Genomic DNA, 17982 nt, shown 5'->3' with positions numbered 1-17982 from the left:
TGCAGAGCAACGTGGAGCTCACGCCTCGTGCCTGATTTGTGCCATCCTTTTGCTGGCACAAGAGTCTGATGCCGCAGAGAGGAGGGACTGATCGGCTCCTGCCCAACTCCATTGCCTTGGACAACTCCCTCCCCTGGATTTCTGCCCCCTCATCTCACGCACTGCTGGACACATGGGCAGACCCCTGAAATCGCTCCCCTTCCAGAGGGGAAGGCTGCCGGCACACACATGCGAACACTTACTGCATCCCGTCTGGGTGCGCCACTCTCCCACCGAGATGCCCAGGGCCTGGCACACTGCGGCGTATGCCTGGATGGCTTGGCACAGGCTGGTGCCGTTATCCCGTTTGCTGCAGAGGTCATAGACACAGCTGTGGACAAAGGCAGTGGGGTCCACAACGGCACTGCACTCCCACAGCGGCCCACTGCTCTTGTTGATGAAACCACAGTATTCGGAGGTGAAATAGAGAGACTCGGTGGCAGTGTCGCAGAGGCTGCAGTTGTCCCAGCAGCCAGCTGAGCATTTTCGCTCAGGGTGCGGCACTCGCCAGCTCTCGCCCAGGTCCGGCACGGACACGGCCAAACTCCCGTCTGAGCGGAGGGTATCGTCCTCGGGGTCCTTATTGTAATTCCCACACAGACCGCATGTGGCATTGATGTACGTGCCCGGAACAGAGATGGAGGCATAGTGTTGTCCATCGTAGGTCACCAGCAGGCCAAAGTCAGTCTCCAGGGCTGTAGATAAGCCACTTTGGTAGACTTTTATTGCACCCAGTTCCAGAGAGATGGGTAGGGACACCACCAAGTCATCCACCTGTGGGAACAACACCAGATGAATGACCTGGCACATGAAATAGCAGAGGAGTCATACCGGGACACAGACAGGAGCTGTACATCCCTGTTATGGGGTCTTAGCATTAGGGACATGCACAGAAGGACAGCCATTGGTAAGCCACAGGCATTTTCCTCCATGCCTGTTACCTGTGCCCATTCCCTGAGGGACACCTGGAGCCCAGAAGTGCCATCTCACGCTCTCCAGGCTGCCATTGCAGCCACAACCTCGGAGGACTCTACCCAGCAAGTTTTCCCCTTTCAGTAGGGCTCTTACCTTTGCTTTCCCAAAGCTGCCCTTAGGGAGGACAATCTTGTGTGAGTAGACCTCCACAAAAATATCCCTCAGCCAGGAGACGGAGGAGCCGCCTCGGTTTTCATTCTTGGCCTCCACGTTGAAGTAGGGCAGCTGGGAGTCTGGCCAGCACTGCCTGGCAAGGAGGTAGGAGCAGGAACCCTGGAAGTGAAAGAGGAAGCCATCGAAGGTGTGGTAATGTGGATCTCCAAACACCACGCAGGTGCTGCTTTCCACCGGCACGCACTGGAAGAACTTGGTCTTCAGCTCGCACGCTTCAAAGGGGCCGCAAGCCACCTCCTGGCAGAAGATCTCATTGTTGAAATCCAGGCAGCGGCACTTGGTGGTGCAGTTGGCATTGTCCCAGAAGATCTCCCCTTGACGGAGAAACTGTCCTAGAAAGACAGAAAGAGAAAAACCCATGCTACGTCACTTCTCTAAACAGAGAAACATGCATTAACTGCACCACATCAGTCCTTGGAGGGGTCTGCTGGCCCTGTGACTGAGACTGCCGCCTGATACGAGGCGTCTCGGCCGCCTTCTTTGCTCAGGCTCCCGGCAAGAGCCACTCAGCAAAGCACTGCGATCACAAGCTTCGTTTTCAATGTACAGTGCATCCCCTTCAAGTCCTACCCATGCCACAAGTCCCTGGGATGGTGTGAGCACTGCCACGAATCCAGGGTCAGTGCTGCACTGTGCAGGCTGGCTAACTTGAAGGCGATTCCTTCCATTTCGGACACCCACCACCCATGTTTTGCTTCAGTATCTCAGTACACAGGAGCCATTTTTGCGGTTTTCTTAAAGGGAAACTCCACTGGTAAAGGTCATGGCTTTTGGAGGTCATTTCCAGCATTGTTGCTGTACTTGTGCAGTCCTTCGTCTTCGTTGCCATCTCCATAATTCCTCCATTCATATTTGCCGGTTGAAGAATGACTCTGCCATCGGTGGCCCAGAAGCAATTCACTCCCATTCAGAAAGTGCTCATAGTAGTTATGAAACCAAAGAGCTGTTGATAAGTAACTTCCACACCATACACCAGTGACGATGGAAAACGAAGAGTGATCACACAGCAATAGACTGAGCAGACTTGTTACACGGCGGTACTATAAAGGGAGGCAGGTTTGCCTGGTGAGAGACGTGAGAGGCAGAGAGAAGATGGGAGAACAAGGGTGGCAAATACCCGTGAGAGTTTCCCTCTCCTCCATATGGCCATCTTTCACACTTCTCATGCGCGTGGCTTCCGCCGTGTGCGCTGCCTGAATTTACCTCTCCTAAACTTTTTGTTCTCTTCCCTGCCTCCTACAAAAAAAGCTATTTTCTGCTTCCCTGCAACAACATCTCCTCTTAGCAAGACCCACTAGTGAGGGCTCCCACACCACCTGTCCTGGTGAGGGGGATTTGGGCAAATGAGTGCCATTAGGTGTGGTGAGCCTCCAGCGCCTCGTGCTGCATCTCCTCCCATGGAGGGCAACTGGCTGTCCACCATGAAACGCAGATCCAGTGGCAGGACCTAGCCACACTGCCCTTGTCATATGCAAAGCTGAGACTGGCTGTCAGCCCCTTTGCAAAGTCCAGCCTTTCTCCCTGGGGTCAGTAGCCAAAGTGGCTGGAGCAGTAGGACCTGAAAGCTTCGCTGAGGCTGCAAGAGCCTCGGAGTCTCATGGGCCTTCTTTGGTAAAGTCCTAAACCAGGACATAAAGAAGCCGCATGCCTCACCGCATGGTGACATCTCCAGTGTCCGTCAGCAAGTGACGATCCTCTCTTGCTGGAAAGACCCCTGGAGCACAGTGGAGGCTCCTAACAGTTTTATTTGTCAAATGGCAATGCAATAATCTCTCTACAGCAGAATCCCTGCGCAGTCGCTGTTGCATCTATTAATAATTTTATACGCCCACGCTGTCAGTGACACCTGCACAGACACTGTAACTAGTGCAGGGACGTGGCATTTGTCCTGCCCAGAAAATCTGCTATTCCTCCTGCAGAAACAAGGGGAATGGGACCACACCATCAGCTTTCCTACTCTGGGAGCAAGAGGAAGTTGCTGTCCCCAAGTCTTTCCCATTGCCACCATCAGCATCACAGAAAAAGAATTGAGATTGACTTTGGGTTAGGGTTCTCCTTCTGGGCTAAAGAAATGGAGGCTTACAGCAACACCAAGGTACCAAAATCCCAGGAAAGGAAAAAAAAAAAAAAAGAAACTAGCACCTATGACATTTTTGTTCACTGGTGGTTGAAAGCAACACTGAGAACACAGAAGACTTTCAAGTATTTATGGACCCTTCTCAGTTTTCTCAGAGCTACCAAGTCAGGTCTCATCCTCACTGAGAATTTGCTGCAAACACACCTTGTGTGCTGGGTCTGGCCAGCTGTGAGTGTGCCAACACCCAGGCCATGCCAGCCAAGACAAAGGCCAAATAACGGCTGACAATGGCTCCTTCACACACACTGCCAAGGATGTTCTCCCATCAAACAAGACGTGGCCATGCTGACACAAATGACAAAGCTCTCTGTCCACTCTTCAAGGCATTAGCCTTTTGCTGTGGGCAGACTGATGACTATTGCTGGAAGTCGAGTGATGACTTCGCACGGCATGCAGCAACTTGGAGACGTGCATGGGACCCCATCCCTGCTTGCAAGTTTCTGTCCCTGCAGCTGCAGTTCAAGGGGATGCCTTGGCAAAACCACAAATCACTCAGCAGCCCAGAGCAGACGGGCAGCTCTCCACCAGCATCCCCACAGCGTTACCTTTTGCTACGCTGCACCCCAAAACTTGAACAAAAGCAATGCCATTTCCCCCTTACCTCTCAGGCTGCAACCATTGGCTGGATCTATTTCCCTGCCATCTATTTTGAAAGCCCAGCGCCCTGGAACATTAACATTGGTTGTTTCTTCAATATTGACAATGTCAGGAGTTCTGGAGCCTGGGATGCTAAAGAAGTTGGTGACATTTCCACCATTGAAGCCAGCCTAAAAGACAGAGAGAGCAAATTTCACCACACAACGTTGCTACAGGAAAGCAGTGCTGTATTTCTGTGCTTCTCTGTCCCCCACAGTAACTCCCGGGTGTATCTTCTTTAATTTTAAAGTCTCTTTTCAGGGATTTCAGTTTTCAGGTAGTTTGGATATCAGTGAAAAGCTCAACAAGTACTACAAGCAGTATGGAAGTATATTTACAGATTTATGTACATATATATACATATATATGTACGTACATACATTGAGATCTATGGGTATATGTATTGCATGGCCAAGATAAAGTAAGGAGGAGACAGAGGGAGGCTCCCCTTACGCAGGGAACCTCACCCTCCTCAGGCAGATGGACTGGCTGCGGCAAGGCTGCTGACATCAAATTTTGGAGCGCTTGTCCCACTGTGCCCTGCAGTGGGCTTACAAGTCCAGTGCTGGGGATGTTGAGGGACCGAGTGGCATAAGTGAGCATGGATACACTGGGAAAGCTACAGGCAGCCATCTGAGAGCTCAACAGAGATGGGGATATGGGAACAAGAGCCTCACCTGGGCCATCACCCCACCAAGACCAGTTAGGGGGTCCCCTCCGCTGGCTGTCCCTGTGGTCCAGCTGATTTCATGGTAGTTAAATATGGCAAAAGATGACACTCCGTCTGTGATTAGGACAGCTTGGAAAGTGTTTACCTGTTGAAAACCATGAGCACATTCACAAGGTGACACTGCTTTTCCCACGCTGCTTGCCTGCCCTTCTGTCATGTTCGCCTCTGGCCCAGTGAGATGCAGGAGCCTCCCAGTGAAGAGCGGCAGAAGCTGAATGAGACCTGAGATGGGCTCACACCCCCCGCCACAACTCCACCAGCCCCCATCCCCACCACCACCTCCACCTGTGAGGATGAGAAGACCATCTCCAATCTGATCTGGCACCAATAGATGGCAGCATGAGAACAAGCTCACAGGGAAAAAGCAATCGGCAGGATTCGGATCGTTACGACCTGTTTGTTACCTTCCATTACCCTGTCTCAGCTTTATTCCTCGCTGCATTGTCTTACCCGGTTCCCTTCCACATTCGTACCCTACAATACTGTTAACGGTGGATTACATCCAAGTCAGCCATGTATATTATGCTCTTTGCTTGGCTGCCAAATCCCATTGCTACCTGCTAAATCTGCTGCTCGTGTTCTTCCTTTCACTTGAAATGACTCTGCATTTCCAGCCCCCCAAACTCCGGGTACATTCACACAACTGCCAGCCTGGGCCCCGGGCGGCAAGGGCGAGCTTTGTCAGCTGGCGAGGGTGGCACAGCCCTGAGCTCTTCCCTTCATGGTTGCACAGAAAGACGGAAGGGGCCTGTCCCCTTGAGATATCCCCTCTACCCATGCAGATCCAGCAGCAGAGGTCATCACTGGGAACTAAAAGCCCATCGCTTCTTTCAGGTTTCTATGTTTTCCTGTCCTTCCCATCCCTGCCCATCCTAGACTGCTCCGTGCCAGGACCATGTCACAGTGAACAACTGCTCCTCCTGCCTCTGAGCGAGCAGGATTTTAGTAGGGGACAAAGCATGGGCTGCCCCCTTTTTAATTAGTCAAGGGGAATATTAGGAGTCCCAGCTACCCGGGCACTGCAAACTGTGAAGGAAACTACAGCCACAGAAACAATTACCAGGCGATATGGAAAGCACATCGATTGAACCATCTCATGCTAGGAAGTGTTAGGGCTTACCCTGCCAGCAGCCCCTGAGAACTGCAAGTGGAGAGAGAGAACTGCAGCTGCGCTGCTCCACATTAACAACAGGGCACACATGCTGCTGGAGGAAGGGAAGATGCCAGAACCGAGGGGCTGGAGATCACTTTGCACCAGTTTACATTCCCTTACAGCAAACCCACTAGTTTGATTATTGGCACCGAGGTGAGCACACACTCCAGAAGATTGAGGCGACCCCAGGGCTGCACTCACTACTTGCAAGCCACCAGGGATGTCACCTCCAAGGCATATTAGTCTGCCATGAGAAATCTTGGAAACGGAGGTGAGGCAGCCTGCGTGAGCTGTCAGGGAGAGTGAGAGATGGGGGCAGAGCTGCCTCACAGGAGCTGCAAAAGGCACAGTTCACACCAGGGCAAGTGGGAGAGCTAGCTAATGGGAAGGCACCATTTCCACTCCTGCATCCATCCTTTCCCTGGGATTCTGCCTCCTACATCTGGTTTCCTCTTCACCACCTTGGCACACTTGCTCATCTTTGCCAAGTCTTCTCCCATGACCATGAGATCAGAAGGCACTAACACATAAAGACAATTTCACTTTGATAGTGCAACAACAGCTCTTCGATGGAGCAACAAAGCCCGCTCCGGCCAGCTGCTTCTTGGAGGGTGGCAGGAGCTGAGCCGGTACCAGGAGGTGTAAGACGGTTGGCACTCCTCGTTAGAGCACTTACACGAACCCCAAACATCTCCTTGTTTGGTGCTCACGGCCAAACATGCATCAAGCACCCTAGCTGTCTAACAAGGCTTTCAGAAACCGAACCTGTTTGCTTGGGTGTCATTGAGGGACAGTAACCACAGGCCACATTCACAACATATTTCTGCAGCTTTTCTGCATTGCGATGAATTTCTTGCTTAAGTTGCGTCGTGCTGTTCTGCGTGCCGACCTGGAGCCCTGGCCGCTATTGAACAGGAAGGCTGCTCTATAACAAAATAAATTGCATTGTGTTGCAAATGTAATTCTTCAGGCAATACACGAATCTCTATATTGCTTGCTGTCTGCAAATATATATATATATGTATTTTTCTTCCTGCAAGTGCTGCCAGGACTGGCAAAAAATATGCATTAAATCTCAAACCTCTCTAACAAATGGAAAAGAGCTGAACTGTTTATCAGAGCCAACTCCTCGAGACAGAAGCAGCCAGATTTTGGCACTCACAGTACACAGCCTAATCCTAAACAAGCCTTTCCTCAAACATCTAGCAGGGATCCCTCACTTGTTTCTCGTGCTCCGAGCTGCATGGGCCCTACCAGCAATGCATGAGCGACCCCGGCATGGACCTACCAACGTCAGCCGCGGTCACAGCTCACATATTAACCAAATATTTAAAAGCTGCTCATGCTCTGAAAAACATCACACTGCCATCTCCATCCTCTGAGATATGACTCACACATTTATGGAAATGGAGCTACCGTGGCAGAGTCACTAGCATGACTCTCTGGTCAGCCTGGATCAGTCTCTCCGTGCAGGCAGATCAGCTGTCATCACAAAAATGCTGTCGATATTCCCCTTGGTTTTCCCCTTTGTGTCTCAATGTCCACACAGGATTTCAGAGCAACTGTTCAACCCTTTTCTATGAGATGCCTTCACCGCCCTCTTGGATGCGTGCTGCAGAGAGTGTTTCAGCCTCTGCCACAGAAAAAGCCATCACAATTTGAAAGGAACAGGTTCTTTTGCCAAATAAATACAAATTAAAACTCCCATTTTCTCTTTCTTGTCTCCAACTCCTCAGAGAGTGGATTACTTCCAAAACTTAATTTACTGCAGATTTCTGCTCATTTTCTGCTGGAGCAGCCCTCCCTTCTTGCAGAAGCAAGGAGCAAGTAACAACCTTAGCTTTGTTTCAAAGCTGCCGTGGCCTCACAAGGTGAGCTTGAGGTGTAAAACCGGAGCAGACTTGCACTGAATCTTGCGTGGACATGAGCGGTGGGGAGAGAAGGGTGAACTCCAGCCTCAAGAGGATGACCAAGGAGAAGAACGGAGCACAGAGCAGGATATTATGGCCGGCCGGCCAGCCCACCCCACAGCCTGTTCTTCCCATGGCCCCTCATGCTCTCCTTCCCCTGCGTGGGGAAGCCCCGCTCCCTCTGCCCCAGGGCTGAGTGCGGGGCCAGTTTATCCTGATCCCCTGCAGCGGACAGACCTGATCCAGCGCGGGGGATCGGCGGGGGGCTGCCTGCCAGTCCCACTTCAGGACAGGACGCAAGCACGCGTACGCTTTGGCATGCCCCTTGTTCCCTGCTGCACCCCTGGGCACCGCTCACCATGTCACAGCCTCGGGAGGGGCCTGCCCTGCGTGCACGCCTCGAGCACACATGCCCTGGCACACTCGGGCGCTGCACACACCGTGGGGCTGCTCTCTGCGACTGGGTGCTCTGGGTCTCACCCGACACCCTGGCCCCATGACAATGTGCCTTCAGACCGAGTCACTCCTTATAAACCGATGGCTCAGGAACAAGTGGAAGCCTTGAGTGGTTTCTATCATGACAGCTACTGTTCAATGCCAAAACTTCAGCTCCTTTAATAAAGGCCTTTCTTCCGAGGTGCCTGTAGCCCCCTGCACAAATAGCTCCATTTTGTCATTGTGGAAGCACAGCCAAAGTGGAGGTTGCATATCACAGTACAGAGGAAAAATGAAATCTACATTTCTATCTAACAAAAAATAACTATACTACGATCAAGCCAAAACCTCCTAACTGGTGTCAAAGCCTGTTTTAGGTTCGCTGCCTACAAACACCGAAGAGGCAATGCTTTCCCTGGAGATCAGAGAGCAGGGAGCAAGGCTCATGCAGGCTCTCACCGGAGAGAACGGAAGGACCATGGTGTTCCTCTGCCCAAAAGGGAACTGAGGAGCAGGAACACAAAGCTGCCCACTCAATTTTACACACAAAGGCCAGGACAGTTACATATGTACAGACATGCATTCGGTCAAGCACCACCCATCAAGAAGCACAGCTGGTGGCACTTACCGGAGTTGTGCTGCTTCCTCCATAGAAAGTGACTTCCTCCCAGGTGACGATGAAAATCCAGATGGCGGAGAAAGAGGACATGTCTTTGAAGTGCTTGTGGATGTCTTTGGAGGCTCTCCTCAGCAGCTCGGGGTCTGTGCTCTCCCTGTAGTAGATTTCTCCCCGGATGCCATTGTGCACGTCTGCCCAGAAGGGCGCGACGAAGGCCCGGCCGTCCGTCAGGGGGAAGGCCTCTGGCGTGAACTGGCTGACCAGCGCGTTGAAGGAAATCACGCCATTGTTGTTGACCTGCACAAGGAGAGCCGCTTTCGCTTGAGCAAACCTTTGCAGGTAGCAGAAAGCTGCTGGTTTATCAGCAAATGGGGGATGAGCGACTTCTGCCGGAAGGCAGCTTCTATACCGACAGCTGGTGAGAGCCTGACCCTCTAGGCAGAGATTCAACTTCATCCTGCTAGTGGTGGCCAAAGGCTGAGTGCAGGAAGCCCCAAGCAGGACAAACCCTTGAAACGTCTGCAAAACAGGGCTTCTGCAGGTCAGCAGAGGAGAAGCACCCTCCAGAGTGGGACGGCACTCAGCTGGGCTGGGAACCTGCCTTGGGGCCTCGGGATTTCTCAGCCTTTGAAGAGCAGCTCCGCAGCACTGAGACCCAGCCGTATGACACGGGTGGCTGCATGGCTTGAGGGCTCCAGGGAAAAAGAGCTAAAGCATCGGGCCCAACGCTTTCGGGTTTGTCACCTGCAGCACACCCAGGGGCTCCCCAAGAGCAGCGTGACACATGGTGCCATGGGCAGCCTCCCCAGAGTCTGCTGAGGATGCTCCCCAAAACAATTATTTTTGCAAAGCCTGGAGAACAACTGCTGTCCCAGACGCTGAAATCTCCCACCACACAGAGGTCTGAAAGCCCCTCGGGGTTCCTGCTTTCCCAGTATTGCTGTGTACAAATAGGAGCTGGTCAGGCAGGGGAACGACTGAGCCTCTGCCTCTTCTGAGCCTGTAGGGCTGGCAGGTTTATACCGTACTTTGGATGAGGCATACACACAGAGACTGGCTCGCCACAAAACGCGGACGCACTGGGGATCTGGCACAGTGAGGCCCCCATCTAAGGCACTGTTTCGATGCACCCAGGTGAACCCTCTCTCAGCCCAGCCTGGAGGAATCGATGTCCCCTGCCAGGCTTTCGCTGTGCTGTCATCTGAGAGTGGCAGCAGCCAGTCCTTGTCTTGGGCACCTACATATGGGTCCAAACCATTGCCCTTTTTTTTTTCCCTGCAGGTCCCTGCATGTTCTTGTTTCTTGTCATGTAACAGGAATAATGTTCCTTGTGTCGAGACCTTAGCTTTGCTGTACCATTTAATCACCTACAAAGAAAATTTATTGCCTTTTATATTCCTTCCCCACGAACATTAGCCCATTAAATATACCTTTGACTTTCTTAATCATAAAACCTATCAGTTCATGAAATCTAAGAACTTGTCAGGTAGGTGCTAATAAATCTTCCAATTCCTGATGATGGTGAAAGCGCATTTAAAATGCAGCCACTAATGGCAAGGAAAAGAATAAAGGTAAGGTCTGCTTCTCCACTTACATAAATGCTTCTGTATGGGGCTCCAAAAAAGATGAATGGGACAGAGATCTTGATCTCAGGAGAGCTTCCATCATCAACTTTAGGCGTTTTTGTGTCATTCTGCCAGAATGGATACAGACTTGCCATGACGTGAGCTGGAAGGAGAGGGAGAAGAGAGTCCTTATGGCAATGTCAGGACTTCAGAGAGGCCACAGGGTTGCCTGTCCCCAAATGCTGACTGACCTCCTGCGAAGAGCTAATTAGCTGCCTTGCCCTCCCCTCCTTTGCCGGTGTGGACATGCTGGTGATGCTGAAGGTCTGCTGGCCACCAGCCTGTGCCAAAGCCAGGCCAGGCTTCGGGCTGGGGGCGAAACTCTGTGCTGTGCACTTGAGGTGGCAACCTAACAGTGATAGCCAGACTGGTACTTGGCCACAGTGCCATATTCTGCATCACAGCCGCTGAGGAAAACAGCGCCAAAATCCAGCATTGCCAGCAGCCAAAGATTGTCTCAAGCCACGGCAGAGATGCCAGCTCTGGGACAGGGTCATCAGAGAGCATCATCCAAAGGTTACTTAGGGCAACAGCAAAGTGACCACAAGATGTGCATGCAGCTTGCAACTGCACGTTTTACTTTCCACGTGATCACTTCATAACACCAATGCCTTGGCTTCGCATCAGGAGAACAAGGACAACAGGTCCATCCCCTCCTGCTCCAGGATGGGCAGGACATGCTGTTTCAGATGGTGAGGTGCTCAGGTGCCTGGAGACCAAAAAGCACCAAGACCAACCCCCAGAGCCACGTTCCTGGCAGCAGCCACCTTGCTCCTGCCGGCATGGCAGAGCTGTCCTGGGTGCCATGGACAGCCCTCCACGCCGGACCCCCAGTGCTCCTGGTGCTGGGTTACAGCTCAAGGGGCCACAACTGCTCCAATGTTTCCTGGCAAAACTAGGTTTCTTGCTAAAAGGCACTGCTGATGAACATAACTGTCTCTTCTAAAAATATTTCAGAAGATGGTTTTGACATGTTTCCACCAGACTACAATCTACCAGCTTGAGTCACAAGTGGGCACTTCTGGCCCTAGGGCACATGTCCTTTCTCGTTACAACCCCTGCCAGATCGCTGCTGTCATCTCACACCCCGTTTCTTCCAGTTAGCTACTGGTGTGGTTCCTCACAGAGAAAATGGAAATTTTGCTGGGTTTTCCTCCCCCTCCTCCCCTCTTTGATGTAGAAAAGCAGCACCCTGTCCCTGCGACATTCAATCTTGGCTGCCATGAGCCACCAGGCTCTGAACAATCCCGGCTCTGTTCACCTGGATTCAGGACATGCTTTTATTTCCTAGGCACTATCCCGTGCTGTTCAGGGGCCTCCAGCTGAGGACAGCGTGCTCTGTGCTCTGCCGTGAGGGATGCAGGAGGGGCTCTCGGTGCTGCCCGGCCTGGGGAATGCTCTCTCCTAGCTACCCGGAGGATGCTCCCTGCCTGAAACTGCCTGGGAGTAAGGAAAGTCACCATCTGACCCTTCTTCACAGGCGTAACTGGTCCAGCTTTCCTTGGGGAAGAGGAGACAAGGGAAAGCCTGGCCTAACCCACGGGCATCCTGACTTTCTAAGACACATGCACGTGGCCTGAACGGCCAAGCTGCAAGCCTGGTTTTACAGATATATCCAAAAGGCTGCAGCAAAACTCCTGGCTGCCAGGCAGTAAAACAAGTTGTTGCTCAGCTGTTAGCACCTGATGAGTTATTACAGCTGAGGCATAGCTATGACACACAGATTTTACTGATTTTTTAAACAGGAAACTCGGCAGAAACTTCTCGATGCCAGCCTCTCCAGCACTGCTAGTGCGACACCGGCATAACTTTGCATGCATCACCTCATCCAGCCAAGCAGCCCAGTGGGCCCCACTGATCACGGGTTTTGCCCTGGTGGCATTTCCCGTGGGTCAACTGGTGGCCTCACTTCCCACACGAGGAAAGAGAGCCACAGCTTTCGCCTGAGCTGCCCTCAGCCTGGTGGCGACTTAGCAGCTGACCAGGGAAACGGCTTCTAGACTCCCCAGCTCCAGGTTCCCTTGCTAGAGGCCCTAAGCTGGCCACACATCCAGTACCAGCCACGCGGCGCAGATCTGCCATGTTACCGCACTACAGAGGCTTTTCCTGCCCATACCAGCTCTGCTTGCCCATCTTCAAATTGAAACAAGACAAAGATTAATATCTGCATGAGACCAGCGAGCTGCTCCCGTGCTTTTCAACATCATAGAAACCCATGGCTTGGAAGGGGTCCCCAGCTGCCGGCTGGTCTCATCTCCTGCCCCAAGCAGGGCTGACCCCATGGTCAGAGCAGGTTGCTCGTGGCCTCACCCAGCCCAGATGTGAACACCACCTCTTCACAAAACACAACGCGCCACGAGAAACGGGGTGCGAGTGCAGGGAGAAGTTCCTGCTACAGGCTGCAGCCCTGTGACCCCCCTGCAGCACCTCCACATCTGCTGTCGGATGTCCTCCGCGAGCATAGGAGGAACCTCACTACCCACAAACCGTGACAGTTCGCTACTGCTCACCCACTTTACCCCTTACTGGACACAGATAGGCTGGTCAGCCTGCTCAGCAGTCCTAACACCAGAAATTTTTCAAACTCCAATTTCATAGCAACTGGCCAGACCATCACAACCTCTGGAATCACAACCCATGCACGCACACACAGCCTATAAATGATACATACGCACACATATGTAACACGCTCACCAGACTCCACAGTCGCTGTGGCCTGTATATCCCGCTGGCTTTGCCAGCTTTGTAATCAGCACGCTGTGCCAGCTCCTCATTTGGTGGAAACTGTCATCACTTCATTGCTCTCAGTGAAGCGAGGGCCATTTGTGCAGGCTGCCAATCCATCTCCCATGACACAAGCTGTCACTTGTGCAAAGCTGGCACCATGCTTCCCCACGAAGGCACACAAATCTCCCCACGTAGTGCTCACCCTTAAAATCAGTGGTCCTTCCCTCACCATGGGAAACACAAAGTTCACCCTGGTTCTTCTCCTTGCTCCAGCCAAGGGGCTGGGTGTGTTTTCCAAGCCCTCTGTACTTCTGGGGCCTCCGAGCACAGCGCTGCTGCGAGGTGACCACCTTCCCAGCACAGCTCCCAGCACCTGAGTGGGAGATACTCACCTCGCTGTCGCGCAGTTATCACCAAAAGGGCCACCCAGGTTCCGAGAAACGATCGCTTGTTCATCCTACAGGAAAGAGAGAAACCCGGACATGCATCACATTGGTAGGAAACCGCATCCTTGAGCAAACCTCGGGTGATCCCGAGTGCCATCGCTTCCCAAAGTGCCTGACTGCTGCTGACACGTGGATGCTGCAGAGATGGAGGTCCCTCACCTGCCAGGCAGACCCCAAATGCCTACTCCATAAAGTGGTGTGCTGAGACTTCCCAGGTGATAACAGCAAATTGCCCTGCCAGTATTGTCAAAGTAAGCCCATAACCACACAGAAGAGCTGCTGCTAATTTCAAGCAGTGTTTGGGAGTTTTAAACAGCCCGTTCTCTGTGGGCTGTTTTTTCTCCTGATAGTTAAAAAGCAATTCCTCCCTGATCCGCTTAGTACGAGGATGGACACTTCTGCCTGACTTCAAGGGGAACAGCTTCGCGCTGCTCCAAACGTGAGAGCTGATGCAGAGCTGCGGTGTGCTTTCACAGCTAAGGGGCTTCAGACACTGCTTGGACTAATCCTTTTGCTGGCTGCTAACACAATTGCTTACCATTTTTGACAAGTGTGGAAGAAGCACAAGCATTAACACAGCTGGGCAACTCCTTGCTGTACAGGAATCAGTGACAGAGAGAGAAGCAGATACGGGGCTGGGAAAATGAAAGCGAAATCCTGCACCAGCTGTAATTCCTTCTGCGCCTAATGCAATTTGTTACTCATTATTAATCCAATAGAAAATATTGCTTAAACAACTGCTTTGATTTCTTCACCTGTCGCTTCTGTTCATTACACACAGGCACAGCTCACGTAGAGCTCCCAGGAAGGTATCGTGTGCTCCCAGCAGGTATGCGCCCGCCGGAAAAGTACACCATCAGCTTCAGATGCAAACTGTATCTACGCATTAGGTACAGCCCTAATTTCAATACCAGCTTCTCTACCTTCTCAGCTTTATACATCCCACGCATTTCAGCTGTGTGGACACACCCAGCATCTCTTTACGTGCTCCCTACAGATGTGTTTCTGTAGCATATGGTGATCAAGAGATCCAACTCCTTCTAAGTACGCCCACACACATACATAACGCATAGAGCACAGGACTACAGCAGGGAATATGCCATTGTCTGTCCCACATCACTTCCACTTGATTCCCATTACTGGGAGCTCGGAAAGCGTGAAACAAGGTGGAAGGAAAGTTTCTCCCTGCTTCACTGCTCCTCGGTGTGCCACTCGCATCAACGCTGGCCACAGCCTGCTGCCAGCAATTGCGTTCTGTGCTGAGAAAAATTCATTCCACCAAGGAAGTTTTCCCACATTGTCTGTCTCAGAAAGATGAAAGGAGGATGACAGAGTTTTATACAGATCGTAAATCTGAGTCACTGTGGATTCATTAGAGAGACCAGGCAGACAATGACTAGTGGAGACTATGGCAGTCAAAGAACAAGAGGGAGACCAGCACCGCTTGAGAAACATGACAGACAAAGAATACGTTACTTGGCATATCACACTCAAAATTACAGTTTTTTAGGTATGGAAAAAAAAATTACCAACCTGTTTCGTAGATTAGAGGAGCAATCAGGTCTGAAATTTTAGACCAATCTTGGTAGACCAGGAAGAAATCCTATGTCAATGGAGAACTCATGCCGGTCCTTCGTTGCCAATTATTGCTGATGACTGAAACGATGTCTCAGTCCCCTTGCTCTTGCAATTGAAAAGTCCGTTTTCTTCAATGATGTTCCAGGGCAGGAGGAGTGTTGAGTTGCAGTCACAACTGTTGCCTCTATTGATAACCAGCAAGGTAGTCTGGAGATCAGATTCTGGCCTGGAGATGGAGAGAAGCCTCTTTCTTCCCCAAAATCTCACCCCCTTCAGGTGGATTCAGATGGAAATGTCAGCGAGCCGGAGCTGGGTGCTGCTCAGCATTGCCTTTCGCTGAAGGAAAAAAAAATAAAAATCAAAACCAGAATTGAGCCCCTTCCTCCTTTGTGTAAGTGAAAAAAAACCCATCTATATAATGTTACAGGATTAGCATTAAACAGTGCTAGGCTTAAAGCACCGTTCAAAGGCAGTGCCCCAAAGTTTCAATGGAGTTACTTATCCATCCAAGTCTCGTTTTACTTTCTGTAACTTACTTCTGCTTTTACAGGTGGAAAAGAAAAAACTTACCCAGTGCAGCGTGCTTTCTCCAAATCCGCTGGAGAGGGTTTCATCGCTGTTCCCATTTCCACCCTCTCTGGAAGGACTGACTGATGCTTTCACTGAAGGCTGCGGGGAGTTTCACTGGGGCACTGCTGTGAGCGTTACTACCATTTTCATTCATACAACCTGCAATTTCCACAGGGATTTTCCTTGCCTCTGGTGTCTGGGCTGTTAGATACACAACTACCTTAAGGGCCAAAAGCAGGGGCTGCAGGTGGAGCTGAGGTGAGGACATGTTGTCCACAAGTGTGCAATTATGTGCTCGTGGGACGGGGGCTTCGCGAGGATGCCCTGGCCCTCCGTGCCTGTGCCCCACGGCCACCTGAGCTGAGCAGCTACCAAGGTTGTTTATTGTTCGTTGGATCTCTGTGGTGGCTGCTGCTTGGAGAACATTTCCACCCGTGCTGCTGGGCTGGTTCCCGCACACCCTTGCCGGCGGTGCGTGGAACGGCTGCTAGCCCCAGTGCGCGGCACTCACCAAGGGCTCGCAGGGCAGTAAGCCTCAGGCTGTGTTACAGAGACCAAAGCTCGTTCGAGCCCAGCCTGTAGCCCAAGGAAAGAACCGTTCTAATTTGGTTCAGATCGATGTCAGATGAGAGAGGGACAGAGAGGCGGAACCGCGGCCGGGGGGTGCAGGAGGCAACGGGCAGTGCCCCGTTAGAGCTGCACTTACAACCTGCACTAAGGTTCTGTTTAGACAGGCGGTGCTCCAACCCCAGCAGTCCGTCATGGGGAAACAGCCCCGTTCTTATGGACATAACCACACAGCCCAGCCTTGGCAGAAGGATTTTCCCTTCTGACTCTTTGGATGGAGGCCTTTTACTACCGATTTTCCCTGCTAGGAGGTAGTTATTCCTCCTGCGCTCCCTGTACAACCACCCCCATTCCTTCATCAGGAATGGAAAGGGGACAGGAATGCCAACAGCCAAAGAGAAGCACCTAGAAGTCCTGACGTTTTTCCCAGGACTGTGGGTGCTCCTAGAAGCGTGTTTAGTAAGCTCACCCCTGAAGTGCTGTGTCTTATCTCAGCAGTTTCTTTTAGTACATCAGGGCACCAGGCAGTACACCGCCTCCTCAGCAAATCCCAGAGTTTCTCTTTTTCTTCCAAGCATGCCCTTGCTATCAGGAAGCTTTCTTCTTTTCTTTTTTTTTTTTTTTTTAATGTTTTTTTTTTTTTTTCTACATCAACTACTTTAGGGGGGCAGGGGCATTATAAAGTACTGAGTGATATTCCAGGGGCAGATTACTTCCAGCCTGCCACTCCATACACCCTGGCTCTTCCTTTCCCTCCCATACAAATTTTAAATATTACAAGCCACTTCTCATCCTGTTTTATAACATAGAGAAAACTGGTGAAAACAGGTTTCCCTCTGCTCCTTTGTCAGTTTAATATTCTGGTGCTGTTCATCCTGGGCGAGTCTACACTGATGAAGTTTGATTAGGTTTCACTGTCTCTTTGGGGAAGACTTTGTCTTCTAGGCAATTTTCTTTTGGCAGGGGATGCTCCCATCATGCAGTGCTGAGCACATCAGAGCTGAACAACCAACCACTTTTTCTTTTTTTCTTTTTTCTTCTAGCAGAAAACTTCATTCCCATGCCCAACCTCAAGAAAAGACAAGCATTAAAAGATGAGACAAGGGGGGGGGTCTCTGGCTGCTCGACCTCGGCAGAGTGACTGCAGGTAGTGCCTGGTGGCATTCCCCATTTCAAGGGACCTGCCTCAAGCCAGGGAAGACACTTTGGCGAGGGGGTTTGCCCAGGAGCTGCGTCTAATCTGGAGGGGCATCTCCCTCCTCCTGCCTCTCCCCATGGCCATCTGGTGCAGGCCAGCATGGGCTAAGCCCATGACTGCTGCTTTAGTGGCCCATACTGCCCTCCCCATCAGCAACTACAAGACTTTCCTCAAGGGTGAAGCTCTTTTTAACCCCAAGGCCAGTTCCACTGAGGACACAGAGCAGGTAACAGAGAGCAAGCTGGAGCCTTGTTCCTCACCTAGAAGTGGAGATGAGTCACCACCATGGAGGAACACAGTCCAGAAGAGGGCTAGGTCTTCCTTCCAGCACTGCAATTTCTCCTTTCAGCAGACGGCATCTCACACAAATGAGGTGGCTGCGCCCGAGCTCACCAGGCAGATAGCTGGCTTCAACAGTCAGCAGAACAAAAAAAAATAAATCTCGGCAGCTTTCACTCTCCCG

General features: G+C 51.6%; 1 protein-coding gene across 4 annotated transcripts in view; it reads right to left on the bottom strand.

Moving 5' to 3' along the window:
- TECTA (tectorin alpha) overlaps positions 1-17974 on the bottom strand; it is a 31514-nt gene extending 13540 nt beyond the window's left edge. For 2 of the 4 annotated variants that reach the window (XM_040615913.1, XM_040615914.1), the window contains exons 1-9: positions 15755-17974; positions 15140-15520; positions 13553-13617; positions 10403-10536; positions 8818-9105; positions 4639-4776; positions 3927-4092; positions 1108-1520; positions 243-813 (exon numbers count right to left, since the gene is read on the bottom strand). In XM_040615913.1, the coding sequence (XP_040471847.1) occupies positions 243-813; positions 1108-1520; positions 3927-4092; positions 4639-4776; positions 8818-9105; positions 10403-10536; positions 13553-13616 (1774 nt within the window). In that variant the 5' untranslated portion in view covers position 13617; positions 15140-15520; positions 15755-17974. The remainder of the gene's footprint in view (positions 1-242; positions 814-1107; positions 1521-3926; positions 4093-4638; positions 4777-8817; positions 9106-10402; positions 10537-13552; positions 13618-15139; positions 15521-15754) is intronic. The other 2 variants (XM_040615911.1, XM_040615912.1) reach the window with 2 other exon arrangements.
- Between the last annotated feature and the right edge of the window lie 8 nt (positions 17975-17982).

The sequence above is a fragment of the Falco naumanni genome, chromosome 16, assembly GCF_017639655.2.
Source record: "Falco naumanni isolate bFalNau1 chromosome 16, bFalNau1.pat, whole genome shotgun sequence".
NCBI lineage: Eukaryota > Metazoa > Chordata > Aves > Falconiformes > Falconidae > Falco > Falco naumanni.
This window is presented reverse-complemented; position numbering and strand designations above follow the sequence as displayed.